The 17652-nt window shown below is 33.4% G+C and overlaps 1 protein-coding gene across 9 annotated transcripts in view; it reads right to left on the bottom strand.

Annotated features, from left to right (window-relative positions):
- LOC111414665 (band 4.1-like protein 4) overlaps positions 1 to 17258 on the bottom strand; it is a 49176-nt gene extending 31918 nt beyond the window's left edge. For 6 of the 9 annotated variants that reach the window (XM_023046081.2, XM_023046067.2, XM_071198447.1 and 3 more), the window contains exons 1-2: positions 16892 to 17257; positions 5584 to 5692 (exon numbers count right to left, since the gene is read on the bottom strand). In XM_023046081.2, the coding sequence (XP_022901849.2) occupies positions 5584 to 5673 (90 nt within the window). In that variant the 5' untranslated portion in view covers positions 5674 to 5692; positions 16892 to 17257. Of the gene's footprint in view, positions 1 to 5583; positions 5693 to 16891 lie in introns of all 9 variants that reach the window. The other 3 variants (XM_023046107.2, XM_023046118.2, XM_023046073.2) reach the window with 2 other exon arrangements.
- Between the last annotated feature and the right edge of the window lie 394 nt (positions 17259 to 17652).

Raw genomic sequence — 17652 nt, 5'->3', positions numbered from 1 at the left:
TAGCGTCCAAATCCGTCGATTAAAATACAATTTAATTTACTTAATAATGTACTGCGATTAAATTCGCCCTGGCGTCACACTGCGATTCTAGATTGTTTGGCTGTTCCTTTAATTATCCCGAAATTAACAATTCCACCGAGATCTAGTCCTCCCCTTGTTTTCCATCTATCCACCCTACAAATGCTGATGTCTAGAATTTACTCGCCTCTATGTAAATGTTTTTGACAAAAAAAATTCTCAACAGTTTATTTTTTGCACTATTTATTTAGAAAAGAATTAATAAAAGAGTTGAAGAAATGAATTAATGTTGTCAACGTTGAGTGAGTGTTCGTTACGAGTTTGAAAATTGAGCGGGAAGGAAAGTAAGTTATTCATCACTCAAATCTTGCCGTAAATAAGTAATTTACTTTATCTGGAGTTTTCTCGAAAGCAGCAGACGGCGGCCGCACTCCGTAAGTGTTTAATCAAGAAAAGTAAGCTGTGGAAAGCCTAGTATCGACCGAGACTTACCAAGAGTCGAGATTGACGCCCGATAAAAATATATCGAATGTGTTCCTAATCCTATGGTCCAGCGTGTTGTCACGCCTTCTAGCCATTGGTGATTGAGATCAGGATGAAGTAAGCCCATAAATTTGCAATTGATCCTGAACGTAGGTAGAACAACCGTTTTTATCTGAACTGGTTGTGAATAATTCATATCTCGCTTAAATAAGAGGTATGAAACAATAACGAATAATATTTTACTTGGGTTATATCCCCTGAGGCTTGCCATTTAAAAGCCAATTTGCACCGGGGGCATCACTGTATTAATGGCTGAGGAAATTGACCATACGGTATGTTTAAATTCGGTAATATGTTGGAGGAAATTGATTTTTGCGGGCGCCCCTTTAAAGAGGCCTCCACGTCCAATCAACATCGGTACACAGGGGGCGCACTCCGAATATTTAAATTAACTTTAAGCTTGAATTTAATAATATTGAAAAATTCTTGACGGCGAACTCATTAAGGAGAATCGATATTGGCGACAAAAGAAGCGTTTTTATTTTCGGATATATCTGGGTCGCGAGAAGTAACCCCAGAATTACACGGCCAAGGTAAATAAGCGATACGGCATAATAGTGAGTCCCTTCAGGAAAAACCAGCAAGGAGCGGTCATAGGGTGAAGTGGCCACTCACAAGAGTATCTAAAATCAGATACCTCCAAGGATCGGCCTCCTTTTCGAGTTTTCGAGTGTGCTCGTCTTGCTTTTTTCTACGTCTGTGGCGTGCGCGCCACTCCACCAACGTACCTACTATATAATGAATTATTCATAACGAAATAACTGAAGAAAAAGTCAGCACTCCGCGCCACAATTATGAAAACGCGAACGTTCAAAATTCCAGCCGACCGTGGAAAAATCTCTGACTCAGTAATTAGTTCTTCTTTTCAACCTTCACCCTAATATGTACCGATTCCAATTATACATCTTCTCCAGGTATTCTTTTTTTTCCTTACGAATTTTTTCTTACTCCAGCTGAAACGTCACTTTATTATTACTTTTTCTTCCAATTAGTTTTAATTCTTTTTTTAGACCATTTAATAACAACCGTGTTTTATCGGTTATTATGTATTATCGGGTTTTCAGAATAATAAAAAATGGCAGAAACAATTTTCCCTTCATATTTATTACTTTAGAAGCTGAGGAATATGACGCACTTCAAATTAAATTGATATCAAATTCTGCTCAGTTCAAAATTTGAAAAAATTCATTAAATATAGGCTGTATCTCTAGAACGGTAAGACCAAGAGGTTTGGGAAAAAAATCCTTATAAGCAAAGTGACCAAGAGAAATAGCTGGAAATTATTTTGAAGTTCGTAATTGGACCGCTAGGGGGCGTAACTGCCATTGAGAAACATAAAGTTGCCGCTATCTCAGAAACTTAGACGATGAGCTATAACTTTGACACCATCATTTAATAGCTTGGATAATACCGCATCGCTTTTGTTTTGCGATATTTCTCATATCTGTCATAATAAGGGAGGGGGAGGCCAATGCGTTTTCATATGTTTACATTTTAATATCTCCTAGATCATTCAACCGATTTGAATGTTTTCGGTGTTGTTTGAAAGAGCATTTTATGCTCTTTTTAAAGATATTTTCAGTAAGACCGTCTGCTTTAAAACAAATGAGCTAGAGGACGTTATCTGCAGCGATTACATATTTTTGTGATTTTTGAAGAAAAGTTAAATGGAACGATACTATTTACTTCACAGACCCTTAGTCACCTTAAAATTTGCTAAATTTTAGTGAAAACCGCATCTCGATATCGCCACCCGTTCTCGAGTTGTAGAAGAAAATGTTAAAAACTCGAGTGCCATCAATCGGATCCAGTTACCTCATCGAGAAAAACAAATCACATTACCATGGTAACTGTAAACATGTCATTTACTAACGCAGAAGCGTATGATAGAGCGTATGATGATTTATTTTCAATGTTTCGAATACGATCCAACTGCATGGCAAAAATGTGCAATGCAATTACGACAAAGAAAGACATTTTTCTCTAGAAGTGTTTTTAAGATTACGGAAAACTGGCAACGTGTAGCCCATTCCGACATCTCTATGAATTCGTAAATCATATTGGTGCGCAATGTGATCCCACATAATCTGGGAACTCCGAAAACAATTGTCCACAAGAGTTCTCAAGAGAATAATATCTCCACCACGTTGTTTTACATCAGGCCTTAACAGATACCGATTATGATAACAGACTGAACTATTACCATTGACTTTTAAATATGATTTGGGCAAATCCAAACCTTTTATCACAAATGCTATGGATGCACGAAGCATCTGTCCACAAGCTGATGTAAACTTGCATAATATGCATTCTTGGTTCGAGCAAAACCCACATTGCTTTCACCCCTTTATCTATTGGGTAGACTAAACGACCTGACTTTTCAAGAAAAACCAATAACCAGGGAAAATATGACAAAATACTAAATACCAGTAAAAAGTGTCCAGGGAAGAGACTTAGCAGCGCTTTTTTTTTTTCATCGAAACTAGATTAAATAAATGCATCGAGGTTTATGTAAGACATTTCGAACATTAGTGAGCTATTTTTGCCAAAAATTTAAGTTATTCTAAGTGTTTCGGTTTATTTTGTTTTATTATCATTGTTGATGTTTCATTGATCCGTTGGCTTTTCAACACGCCTCAAAAGTAGTTTTGAAGCAGTTCTAAGCTTGGATAAAGTGTGAAGGAAGGTTCTAGATAATAAAATTTTTGTTATCTCTTATTTGTTTCCTAAGGTAACTTTAACATTTTCTTTTATAATTCGAGAATGGATGGAGATATCGAGATGCGGTTTTCACTAATATTTAGCAAATTTTATGGTGATTAACGGTCTGTGAAGTAAATAGTAACTTTTTTTCAAAAATCACAAAAATATGTAACCGCTGCAGATAACGCCCTCTAGCTTATTTGTTTTAAACCAAGCGGTCTTACTGAAAATATCTTTTAAAAGAGCATGAAATGCTCTTTCAAACAAGTCCAAAAATATTCAAATCGGTTGAATGGTCCAGGAGATATTAAAATGTAAACATTTGAAAACGCATTGGCCTCCCCCTCCCTTATTATGACAGATATGAAAAATATTGCAAAACAAAAGCGATGCGGTATTATCCAAGCTACTAAATGATGTTGTCAAAGTTATAGCTCATCGTCGAACTTTCTGAGATAGCGGGAATTTTATGTTTCTCTATGGCAGCTTCAAAATAATTTCCAGCTATTTCTCTTGCCCACTTTGCTTATAAAGATTTTTTTCCCAAACCTCTAAGCCTTACCGTTGTTGAGATACAGCCGCTCCGTACGCTTAACGGGACACCCTGTACAGTGTTTCAGTATTTCCAGAAAAATTTAAAAAATTCTTTTCATATTTGCTACTTTAAATGTTGAATGCTTAGATTGAACAATAAAATAATAAAAATGTTAAAACCTGTCGACGATGTATTTGAAAATTATTGATTGGATTAGTTTGAAACGAACATTGTGCGAAATAAACCGGTTCAAACTCGCCAAAAATTATTAATTGATTTTTTTTTGAAGGACAAAAAAAAAAGAGTTCTTGAAACAAAGGGCAAAAATACGATGGAATATGAATTATAGAGAAATCGATACACTGGTCGTAATTAAAAAAAGCAGATGAAAAAGTTTGCAGCTACAAATGTACGGGGTTCGCAATTAACATTTCGCAAAAAAATTGGCTAAATTCGCTCTAAACCGAGAACGTACGTTTTGTTCGCTTTTGCCGTTGTGCAATTTGGTGTTCCACTTAAAAATTGCAGAAAGTTCGGCACTTACCTGCAAGTTATTTCCGCTGTGACCGTTTGTGCGTGAAATTAGCGGAGTAGTACCCCTTTAAAGCCGTGCCGTCAATACTCAATTATACGGCGAATTCACACCCTTAACCTCATATAACGAAGGGGGAGACACCAAATATATTAATAACAGGTGCGAAATTTCATAATGGAGCTTTGTTCCTAGGCGCCCATTGTTTTTATACATGACTCGTCTGGTTACCAACGTCTTCGAGCTCCTTTGAACCGCCTTGGTCACGTTTACCCTATGGCATTTAGAAAATTGTCTTTCGCCCTTCAGCTTTTCCAGCTTGCCGATTCTTAGATCAAAGGCATTTTTGAGATTATACTTCGTCGTTCGCGTCCCCTGTCGCTCCAAATTAAGTTTAATGTTTATTAAAATTTCAACGACGTGCCGCCATAAAGTTAATTATTTACGAGGGGGTAACGGTTCACTTCGGATACTCCCTTATCACCAATTTCAAACCCCTTTTCGACTCTATTTATTACTCCCAACTTTTCTGAATTTCAAATTATCTAATTTTATCAAAGCTATTTCAAGACATATCTTTATCGGATCCAAACAGTTTAACCAATTAAGTTATGAAGGCACTTTTTTCTTCGTATTATTACTCACAAAAGTAATTTAATAGGTTTTTATCAAGAGTTTCCGTGAGCGATAGCGTACATGAGTTCAATTTGTATGGCGCTACGTAGCTGGCGGTTTTGTCCCCATAGTAACATGAATTACATCCGCGCACGGTTCCAGTCTAATGATAATATATGGCAAATAATTATGAATACTAAACTTGGCGTGTTTCCTCGAAACAAATTAAGTTCAGCAATTCCTTGAATATATCAAATTTGCAACAGTCTCAGTTGTGTATGAAAAGCAGGACTTTGTTTCATCGCTATATAACTATTGTATTAAATTTGAGAATGGGGATTTGTACAGCTCTTTTAACGAGCAGCGATATTAGCAACAATTTAATATTCAAATTAAACTCTAAATTACCGCGGGTGCAATTAATTTTATCTAAAGACTTCCCGGCAATGTTTTAACTTGATTAACATTTCTCCTTGAGAAATTTAAAACGACCTTAATGAATCCCAAAGCTCATTTTGTAACAGAATATGGTCTTGCCTTGGCCATATGGACAATATCAAGTTGACCAGTGGCGATTTAATGATGTGTGATTTCTATTGATGGTACTTAACTAATTAATTAAAGTATAGAAACTTACCTGTATTTCATGAATCAGTTCTTGTTCGTCTAAGAGAACGATTTTGCAGTGAATGGCAGTGGGTTTTTTCGTGCAGGCGAAACAGTCCATAACTGAAGCTTCTTCACCCCTAAAAGCATAGAAAACGACGTAAGGATTTAGATGAATTAAACCATTCCGGTTATGACCCGTAACTCCTTAACACACAGAAGATTTACCTTATTAAGTACACAGCGTAAGATAGCGAGTTTTTATTACTCACGCATAAAATCGGCCAATTAAAAAACCCCCGACACCACTAACCTGCCGTGATAAACTTTTATTGTTACATTTAATGCCGCAGCACTTTTATGAATTTATATACTTTGATACTCGCACGAGCGCTAACGAGTGTCTCCTCAAAACCTTGCAGACGTGCCTTGAAATCGAAGTAATAACTTCATCTCCTGCAAGATCTTGCAACACAAAAAAACATCTTTTATTTCAACATAACACCGGCTCTGGCCAAACCACATCCATTCAATTCAGTTGCCTAATAAAAACATATAAGATGTCTTTATTATATATATATTAAGAAAAATAATATTAAAAAATTATGATATAAAATTTGATATTAATTTGGTTTAGATTTAAAAATTTTTATCTTAAGAATTAAAAGGGATTTTCAAATCTAATTTACTGAAAAGTAGATACATTTATTATTAATTGGTGATAATTTCATAAAGATTTTCCAAGAAACCGATTTTTTACTGATTTTTAAAGTTAATCTAAAAATCCTAAAAATTAACATTAATTTAGGTTGAATTAAAAAAATTATATCTCAAGAACTAAGAGATTTTTCAAATTTGATTAATTTACTAAAAAGTACTTTTATTATTAATTAGTGATAATTTCATACAAATTTTCCAAGAAATCGATTTTTCACCGATTTTTAAAATTAATCTAAAAACCCTAAAAATTAACATTAATTTAGGTTGAATTAAAAAATGTATATCTCAAGAACTAAAAGAGATTTTTCAGATTTGATTAATTTACTGAAAAGTAGACACTTTTATTATTAATTAGTGATAATTTTACAAAAATTTTCTAAGAAATCGATTTTTCACCGATTTTTAAAGTTAATCTAAAAACCGTAGAAATTAACATTAATTTAGGTTGAATTAAAAAATGTATATCTAAAGAACTAAAAGAGATTTTTCAAATTTGATTAATTTATTGAAAAGTAGACACTTTTATTATTAATTGGTGATAATTTTATAAAAATGTTCCAAGAAATCGATTTTTCACCGATTTTTAAAATTAATCTAAAAGGCGTAGAAATTAACATTAATTTAGGTTGAATTAAAAAATGTATATCTCAAGAACTAAAAGAGATTTTTCAAATTTGATTAATTTACTGAAAAGTAGACACTTTTATTATTAATTAGTGATAATTTTATAAAAATTTTCCAAGAAATCGATTTTTCACCGATTTTTAAAATTAATCTAAAAGGCGTAGAAATTAACATTAATTTAGGTTGAATTAAAAAATGTATATCTCAAGAACTAAAAGAGATTTTTCAAATTTGATTAATTTACTGAAAAGTAGACACTTTTATTATTAATTAGTGATAATTTCATAAAAATTTTCCAAGAAATCGATTTTTCACCGATTTTTAAAATTAATCTAAAAACCCTAAAAATTAACATTAATTTAGGTTGAATTAAAAAATTTATATCTCAAGAACTAAAAGAGATTTTTCAAATTTGATTAATTTATTGAAAAGTAGACACTTTTATTATTAATTAGTGATAATTTCATAAAAATTTTCCAAGAAATCGATTTTTCACCGATTTTTAAAATTAATCTAAAAACCCTAAAAATTAACATTAATTTAGGTTGAATTAAAAATTTATATCTCAAGAACTAAAAGAGATTTTTCAAATTTGATTAATTTACTGAAAAGTAGACTTTTATTATTAATTAGTGATAATTTTGTAAAGATTTTCCAAGAAATCGATTTTTCACCGATTTTTAAAATTAATCTAAAAGGCGTAGAAATTAACATTAATTTAGGTTGAATTAAAAAATGTATATCTCAAGAACTAAAAGAGATTTTTCAAATTTGATTAATTTACTGAAAAGTAGACTTTTATTATTAATTAGTGATAATTTTATAAAAATTTTCTAAGAAATCGATTTTTCACCGATTTTTAAAATTAATCTAAAAGGCGTAGAAATTAACATTAATTTAGGTTGAATTAAAAAATGTATATCTCAAGAACTAAAACAGATTTTTCAAATTTGATTAATTTACTGAAAAGTAGACACTTTTATTATTAATTGGTGATAATTTTATAAAAATTTTCGAAGAAATCCATTTTTCACCGATTTTTTAAATTAATCTAAAAGGCGTAGAAATTAACATTAATTTAGGTTGAATTAAAAAATGTATATCTCAAGAACTAAAAGAGATTTTTCAAATTTGATTAATTTATTGAAAAGTAGACACTTTTATTATTAATTGGTGATAATTTTATAAAAATTTTCCAAGAAATCGATTTTTCACCGATTTTTAAAATTAATCTAAAAGGCGTAGAAATTAACATTAATTTAGGTTGAATTAAAAAATGTATATCTCAAGAACTAAAAGAGATTTTTCAAATTTGATTAATTTACTGAAAAGTAGACACTTTTATTATTAATTAGTGATAATTTTATAAAAATTTTCCAAGAAATCGATTTTTCACCGATTTTTAAAATTAATCTAAAAGGCGTAGAAATTAACATTAATTTAGGTTGAATTAAAAATTGTATATCTCAAGAACTAAAAGAGATTTTTCAAATTTGATTAATTTACTGAAAAGTAGACACTTTTATTATTAATTAGTGATAATTTCATAAAGATTTTCCAAGAAATCGATTTTTCACCGATTTTTAAAATTAATCTAAAAGGCGTAGAAATTAACATTAATTTAGGTTGAATTAAAAAATGTATATCTCAAGAACTAAAAGAGATTTTTCAAATTTGATTAATTTACTGAAAAGTAGACACTTTTATTATTAATTAGTGATAATTACATAAAAATTTTCTAAGAAACCGATTTTTCACCGATTTTTAAAATTAATCTAAAAGGCGTAGAAATTAACATTAATTTAGGTTGAATTAAAAAATGTATATCTCAAGAACTAAAAGAGATTTTTCAAATTTGATTAATTTACTGAAAAGTAGACACTTTTATTATTAATTAGTGATAATTTTATAAAGATTTTCTAAGAAATCGATTTTTCACCGATTTTTAAAGTTAATCTAAAAACCGTAAAAATTAACATTAATTTAGGTTGAATTAAAATATTCATATCTAAAGAACTAAAAGAGATTTTTCAAATTTGATTAATTTACTGAAAAGTATACACTTTTATTATTGATTAGTGATAATTTCATAAAGATTTTCCAAGAAATCGATTTTTCACCGATTTTTAAAATTAATCTAAAAGGCGTAGAAATTAACATTAATTTAGGTTGAATTAAAAAATGTATATCTCAAGAACTAAAAGAGATTTTTCAAATTTGATTAATTTACTGAAAAGGAGACACTTTTATTATTAATTAGTGATAATTTCATAAAAATTTTCTAAGAAATCGATTTTTCACCGATTTTTAAAGTTAATCTAAAAACCCTAAAAATTAACATTAATTTAGGTTGAATTAAAAAATTTATATCTCAAGAACTAAAAGAGATTTTTCAAATTTGATTAATTTACTGAAAAGTAGACACTTTTATTATTAATTAGTGATAATTTTATAAAGATTTTCCAAGAAATCGATTTTTCACCAATTTTTAAAATTAATCTAAAAGGCGTAGAAATTAACATTAATTTAGGTTGAATTAAAAAATGTATATCTTAAGAACTAAAAGAGATTTTTCAAATTTGATTAATTTACTGAAAAGTAGACACTTTTATTGTTAATTAGTGATAATTTCATAAAAATTTTCTAAGAAACCTATTTTTTACTGATTTTTAAAGTTAATCTAAAAACCCTAAAAATTAACATTAATTTAGGTTGAATTAAAAAATGTATATCTCAAGAACTAAAAGAGATTTTTCAAATTTGATTAATTTACTGAAAAATAGACACTTTTATTATTAATTAGTGATAATTTTATAAAAATTTTCTAAGAAATCGATTTTTCACCGATTTTTAAAGTTAATCTAAAAACCCTAAAAATTAACATTAATTTAGGTTGAATTAAAATATTCATATCTAAAGAACTAAAAGAGATTTTTCAAATTTGATTAATTTACTGAAAAGTAGACACTTTTATCATTAATTAGTCATAATTTTATAAAAAAATTTTAAGAAATCGAGTTTCCACAAATTTTTAAAATTAATAATAATCGCAAAACCTAAAATTTGATATTAATTTGGGTTAGATTTAAACATATATATGTTAAGAACTAAAAGTGATTTATTTATTGGAAATATGAGACTTTTATTTATAATTAGTGATGATTTCATAAATATATTCCATGAATTCAAATTTTATTTGAACCTAATAGTTTCAAAGTCAAACAAAATTTTTAACACTACTTTTTAAGAATTTTTAAGGTTCATGAAAACAATGCTGTTGTTGTTCTCGCGGAGAGAACTTAGATAAGAAAACTTCGTTGATCTTAACTGAACTTAATATTCTATAAACTAGTAATAAACTTTGTACTACAAAATTGTGTTATTTTTTATAGTAACATATCGAATTTCTATATACAAATAGACGAGAATTTTGAAATGTGATTTTGCTTGATGGAAAGTAAAGAAAAGTAAGGAGAGGTGCGTGAACATAGTACGAAAGGAATCACTATAGCAACAAGGTTCTCCGATTGCAAAATCTGGGGCCTAGTTCCGGTTCCCAATTTGGTGGTGAAGGATTATTTCGATAACGGGGCACTCCAATAGGAATGATAATATAATTATCCACAAGTTCCTGTGTTGATTGCGTTAAAGTTTGCGTAATCAATACGGATTGTTTCGAGAGAGTCTTCGAGCAGGCAGGGAATAGTCTGGTACAAAGGGTAAAAGGACGGTGGATGGTTTCCGACGAAGAATCCGAACAATTCGACACGAGCCTTTAAAGTGGAATTTATAATGCTACTAAAACCCGTGTTTACACATATAATCATAAATATTTAAATGGTTAAATCATCGTTTATACGTGGTGCGAATGGGACGTGACGGCACGAGGGAGTCGTCTGAATACAAAGTGTCCATCCTGTGTATTCACCTTCTACGTATGTACATCGTTTTGTAGATTTTATTTTTTTTTCTTTTACTTGGTTGTGTCTTTTCTAATCACGACTTGTGATAACGTTGTCGGACGAGGGTTTCCGGTTCTGGCGGAAGTTCGAAACGAAGGCATAAATCTGGTAATTGGTCAGTTTAATCGGAAAATGGAGTTTGCTATCGTTTTCTGGAATCGTGTAGGGAGGTAATAAGCAGAATTTACAGTTGCTCCACTGGCCGCCAGACAAAGAAAAGGAAGCTCCCGGGCGCGATCGAAATAAAGATAACCCGTAGTGGTTCCCGCACTTGTGGTTGTTATTTATTGCTTCTTTTTTCAATTGACATCAAACGATTCAATGTTCAAATTGTTAAGTCCGCCGTATAGTTACCGTAAACCTGTAAACCATAAATATTTATAAACCGGCTGAATGGCATATTTTATTTCGTCTGTAACGCGCACTTCCTTGAATAATTTAGAATAAATTACGGCTACACTACTCGACAAAATGAAATTGCGTCGATTTACATTTTGGTCGCCGTTTAAATTCGGCAAAACTGGAAGGATTCCCAATGTCCAAATAAATTTGATCAAGCGACGAACCCGACATTATAAAGAAGCATTAAAAAATGGGTTTCTTTCGAATTAATTGAGTCGAGAAAGAACAATAACTCTTTCACTTCCCGGGCGATAATACGATCCCAATTAGGATTTTTCTTGTGTTAAAACATCTGTTCTAATCCGGTATGAAAAACCAGACAAGGAAGACGCTAATGCGCAAGAAGCGGTACCTCAGAGAAGAAAAAAAAACTCGCTACTTACAGGAAGTCGAGGTCTGTTGTCTGATAATTAAGCCGCCGTTGAATAACACATTTCCTCCGCGCGGATCCGAATTAACGACTTTAATTTATAAAATTCACACGTCAAGATGGGACCGGCATTGGATAACAAGTTTTTTCCACCCGTAACGCGAGCATAATTTACGGCGATAATCGTTAAGGATGATTTTTACTAGTCGATACCCGCAATCAACTAGATACCTACATACCAATTAGAAGCATACACTACCGTAGCTGCGAGGGTTGATATTACCGTAGTTTTAATGAACTGAATTATACAATAATCTACACTTTACCCTGGACTCTGCTTATAATTAAATGTTCTAATTAATTTGGTTTCCATTCCGCGTTCAAACATCCCGTAAATTCCACAAAGCCATGCGTGGCCTCTAATTATTCCGAAGGCAAATGGGAATATCATTACTCGGCTACTAAAAATCTTTCTAAGTACCACTTCATCCCCTTTTTTACTCTCATACATGCCACATCCTCATGGTAACTCGTTTCTATACATTTTATTTTTAATACTTTTACACAAAACCTGAACTAGAAACTTGATATTAGATTACTACCGCTAACATTTTTAATTAAATTTCATTATATTTAATGCCATGCAAAATATTTTTAGAACACCGACAATTTCCACTCGTTATTTCATAACGATTCTAATTTATTCTGATCTCAGTCGACGATTCAATACACATTCGATTAAATCTATACACAAACAAATATCATATTGAGTATTTAAATAATACATCATAATTTTCCCCATATCAGCGAATCTACAACAAATTAAATAAAATCAAAATTTGACCACCCTGTATACGATACTCTCATATAAGGAATAGCAATATATTTGAAGTCATCTTCGAAGCCGAGATATTTCTTCCCAAGTATTATTCGTGATATAAGAAACAATCTCGGCATAGAATTAATTATTGTACCCGATGAACGAAATCGCATGTTGCAATACCAATACTGTGATATTGGTTGCATACTTGTAATTTTTGCAGCATTTTAATTTTTGAGCAACATTTTATCATATTTCTTAAATTTTCTTAATTTATTTTATTGTTAATGGTATAAGAAATAATATCGGCCGCCCTAAGTATCATGAACAATACTTTGGGCGGCCGACATCTTCGAAGTCGGCCGAGATGTTTCTTACCAAGGTTTATTCGTGATATAAGAAACAATCTCGGCCGACTTCGAAGACGTCGGCCGCCCAAAGTATCATGAAGAATACTCACGGCGGCCGACATCTTCGGCCGTTAATTAATTATCGTAACCGACGTCATTATTGCAAGTATGCAACCAATACTGCAAATCGCATATTGCAATACCAATACTGTGATATTAGTTGCATACTTGCAATGATGACGTCGGGTACGATAATTAATTCACATTGTATATAGATTAAGCGTGGAGTAACATTTTATCATATTTCTTAAAATTTCTTAATTTATTTTAGTGTTAATGGTATAAGAAATAATATCGGCCGCCCTAAGTATCATGAACAATACTTTGGGCGGCCGACATCTTCGAAGTCGGCCGAGATATTTCTTTCCATGTATTGTTAGTGGTATAAGAAACAATCTCGGCCGACTTCGAAGACGTCGGCCGCCCCAAGTATCATGAAGAATACTCACGGCGGCCGACATCTTCGGCCGTTAATTAATTATCGTACCCGACGTCATTATTGCAAGTATGCAACCAATACTGCAAATCTCATATTGCAATACCAATACTGTGATATTGGTTGCATACTTGCAATGATGACGTCGGGTACGATAATTAATTCACATTGTATATAGATTAAGCGTGGAGCAACATTTTATCATATTTCTTAAATTTTCTTAATTTATTTTATTGTTAATGGTATAAGAAATAATATCGGCCGCCCTAAGTGTCATGAACAATACTTTGGGCGGCCGACATCTTCGAAGTCGGCCGAGATGTTTCTTACCAAGTTTTATTCGTAATATAAGGAACAATCTCGGCCGACTTCGAAGACGTCGGCCGCCCCAAGTATCATGAAGAATACTCACGGCGGCCGACATCTTCGGCCGTTAATTAATTATCGTACCCGACGTCATTATTGCAAGTATGCAACCAATACTGCAAATCTCATATTGCAATACCAATGCTGTGATATTGGTTGCATACTTGCAATGATGACGTCGGGTACGACAATTAATTCACATTGTATATAGATTAAGCGTGGAGCAACATTTTATCATATTTCTTAAATTTTCTTAATTTATTTTATTGTTAATGGTATAAGAAATAATATCGGCCGCCCTAAGTGTCATGAACAATACTTTGGGCGGCCGACATCTTCGAAGTCGGCCGAGATGTTTCTTACCAAGTTTTATTCGTAATATAAGGAACAATCTCGGCCGACTTCGAAGACGTCGGCCGCCCCAAGTATCATGAAGAATACTCACGGCGGCCGACATCTTCGGCCGTTAATTAATTATCGTAACCGACGTCATTATTGCAAGTATGCAACCAATACTGCAAATCGCATATTGCAATACCAATACTGTGATATTGGTTGCATACTTGCAATGATGACGTCGGGTACGATAATTAATTCACACTGTATATAGAATATTAAGCGTGGAGCAACATTTTATCATATTTCTTAAATTTTCTTAATTTATTTTATTGTTAATGGTATAAGAAATAATCTCGGCCGCCCTAAGTATCATAAACAATACTTTGGGCGGCCGACATCTTCGAAGTCGGCCGAGATGTTTCTTCCCAAGTATTATTCGTCGAAGTATTATACTTCGAAGACGTCGGCCGCCCAAAGTATCATGAAGAATACTCACGGCGGCCGACATCTTCGGCCGTTAATTAATTATCGTAACCGACGTCATTATTGCAAGTATGCAACCAATACTGCAAATCGCTTATTGCAATACCAATACTGTGATATTGGTTGCATACTTGCAATGATGACGTCGGGTACGATAATTAATTCACATTGTATATAGATTAAGCGTGGAGTAACATTTTATCATATTTCTTAAATTTTCTTAATTTATTTTATTGTTAATGGTATAAGAAATAATATCGGCCGCCCTAAGTATCATGAACAATACTTTGGGCGGCCGACATCTTCGAAGTCGGCCGAGATGTTTCTTACCAAGTTTTATTCGTGATATAAGAAACAATCTCGGCCGAGTTCGGAGACGTCGAATATAATAGTACAGTGTGTTAATTAATTATCGTACCCGACGTCATCATTGCAAGTATGCAACCAATACTGCAAATCGCATATTGCAATACCAATACTGTGATATTGGGTGCATACTTGTAAAGATGTAATGACACACTGTATATAGAATATTAAGCCTGGAGCAACATTTCATTATATACAACAATTAGAAATTGAATATATTCATTGTATACAGTCACTCTAATTTCTTTATCCCCTCACTACTTATAAATAATTCATATTGAGTCCGATATTTGCGTGTCATTTTGAATTAGAATTTGTATATATATATAAAAATGTTAATATTCGATTATTTTCTAACAAGAAAGTCTGAATGATTATGTATAGTTGAATGAATTAGAATAGTGAATGAACAAAGGTGAAAGGTGAGTGTCGATTAAGACGTGTTTCGATTGAAATCACTTCAAAGTGGATTTGAACATTGTCAATTTTATATAGTAAAAGTGGGCGTACGTAGCGAACGTGGGCCGCACAATGGTTTATTATAATACAAGGTCCGATATGCGTTCGCAATTAATTTATCTAACAATTAACAACGTGGACGACGAATGGGCAATCGGGTTTGGCGCGGTCGCCGTTGGTTTCTGTTGGTTGCCGTTGTTAACCGTCGGAGACAATAAAGACCGTCGAAGTTGCGAAAGCCCCTCAACGACCATACGTTTTCGTACCGTACGGTTGTACCGGCCGTTTTACGACAATTTAAATAATTTAGTATCGCAACACGGCCGGTGACCGTTTCGAGATTTTCAAAACGGCCTCGCCGAGGTTCGTTCGCTTTTATTTTTTTCTTTTTACAACACCCGCTGGTAAAGACACGATAAATAAACGCACGCCAGACGCCGCGCACAATACGTGCATCCATCAGATACGTTTAACATTTTTCGACCTCCGGCCATATGTAATTACGCACATAATCTCGCCATAAATTCGCCGAGCTAAGCACCTCTTGCCCTTTTCTCCCATCCCCGCACGTTTCCAGCAATTTCGAAGCCATCGCGCCGTAAATGATAACGTACCAATTAAAACGCGCAAAACAAAGGACCGAGCTCGACCAGCCTCAACATATCCCAATATTAGGCTTCATGCACCGTAATCCCTAGAATATTCTAACGAGGATCGCAAAATTTGATAACACGGAACGAATAACGAATGTATATATCTTGAATCTTTTTTATTCATCACTAAATTACTACAACGTCACCCAGAATATCAAACAGCTGATGTTCGGTCATAACGGGACCGAATATCGATGAATAAATTAACACTACAAAATATCTTAGTTTAAACCATGTGTTTTTGGAACATAAATATAAATTAAAATTAAAAAATACTGATCGAAGGTCACGATCGAATCATCGGGGAAGAAAAACTTTCTAAAGGCAGTAAATCTCATTGCAACTGTAAAGAGGTTACACAAGAACCATATATCTCCATAAAAAAACTGCATTGAGGACATTACTTTTACTTCATGTAAAGGAAAGTTTAGTGTTGGTACAAACAAAAATTTTTCATTGAAATCATAAATTTTGGGTAGAACTTGTAAAGCACAACGCGAAACGCTGTTCAAAGGATAGAATGAAAATCGAAAAACAAGGACTAGCATTTTGGCATGCGGAAACGCAACTGGTTTATATCAACTCGGCGAAAAAATTGCCTTTTCGGAATATTTGATGGATTATCGCACAACGGATTTAAAGCTAGATTAAAAAAAAAGTTCTTTTTATTTCTATTTAAATTTCAAATGGTGTAAGGATGTATTGGGTAAAAATGATGAAGATGTAAAGAATTATTTATGTTATATATGTTGATGTAGATTAGGTCGAAAATTGTGAGTAAGGTGATAGTGCGACGGCGCAGGTGAGCACGTGTGACGTGACCCTGACAGCATCAAAAGTGACAGAAGCGATTCGCTTCCTGGTCGAACGAAGAAACACGGAGTCGGAAAGCGCAGCGCAGGTGTGTTAAAGCGCGGAGTTTCGCTTACCTCGGAAAGGCCCAGAAGTAACGGTGTGCGTTAACGGGTCGAGCGGAATGATCCGGACGGGAAACGTTCCTTCGGCATCGCAGCCGAGAAATCTGGAAAGAGCGCCGTCCGAAGAACAATAGGCGATCGCATTTGTCGTTGGACAAAACGGACGCGGACCAACGGTCTCGCACTATCGGGCCGTTCAACTCCTCGATCGTCGTCGCCGGCGAGTTTTTAAAATCGCAAAGTGGTACGCGAACAGAGCTACGAAGTACGGACTCTACGAGCCAACAACACACAACCCGACGATCGCCGGTTCGAGAACGCGACACAACCACCTGCCACGGCGGTAACTAGGGAAATGCGCTCTAGCGCTCAGGCGAACGGCCGCGGTTCAGGTTCAAGCCAATCTGCGACCGTGCGCTGGTTCTTCTCCAGAACTCAGAGGCGCCGAACCGTTGTATAACGCTACGACCATAGAGAAACTATTTACCCGCTACCACTCCCGAAAGAACCCGGATCGTCACTATCACCATCCGCTAGTTCCGACGAATACTTTTTCTTCCATCGAACCACAACATTATTTTCATCAAAAATCATATATATATATATATGTGTGGTTATCAATACAATATGGTTCATTGTTTATTGTTCATTGTCATGATTCTAGCGCCTCGGCTGAAAATGACCTTGGCTTTAATTTACTTGTAGTATCGGTTGCAGCACCTATAAGGCGTAATCAGACACTATAACATTATTAGCATTATTAGCCGAAATAA

Source organism: Onthophagus taurus, chromosome 8 (genome assembly GCF_036711975.1).
Source record: "Onthophagus taurus isolate NC chromosome 8, IU_Otau_3.0, whole genome shotgun sequence".
Classification (NCBI taxonomy): Eukaryota; Metazoa; Arthropoda; class Insecta; order Coleoptera; family Scarabaeidae; genus Onthophagus; species Onthophagus taurus.
The sequence above is the reverse complement of the archived record's forward strand: the minus strand, read 5'-3'. Positions and strand labels throughout refer to the sequence as shown.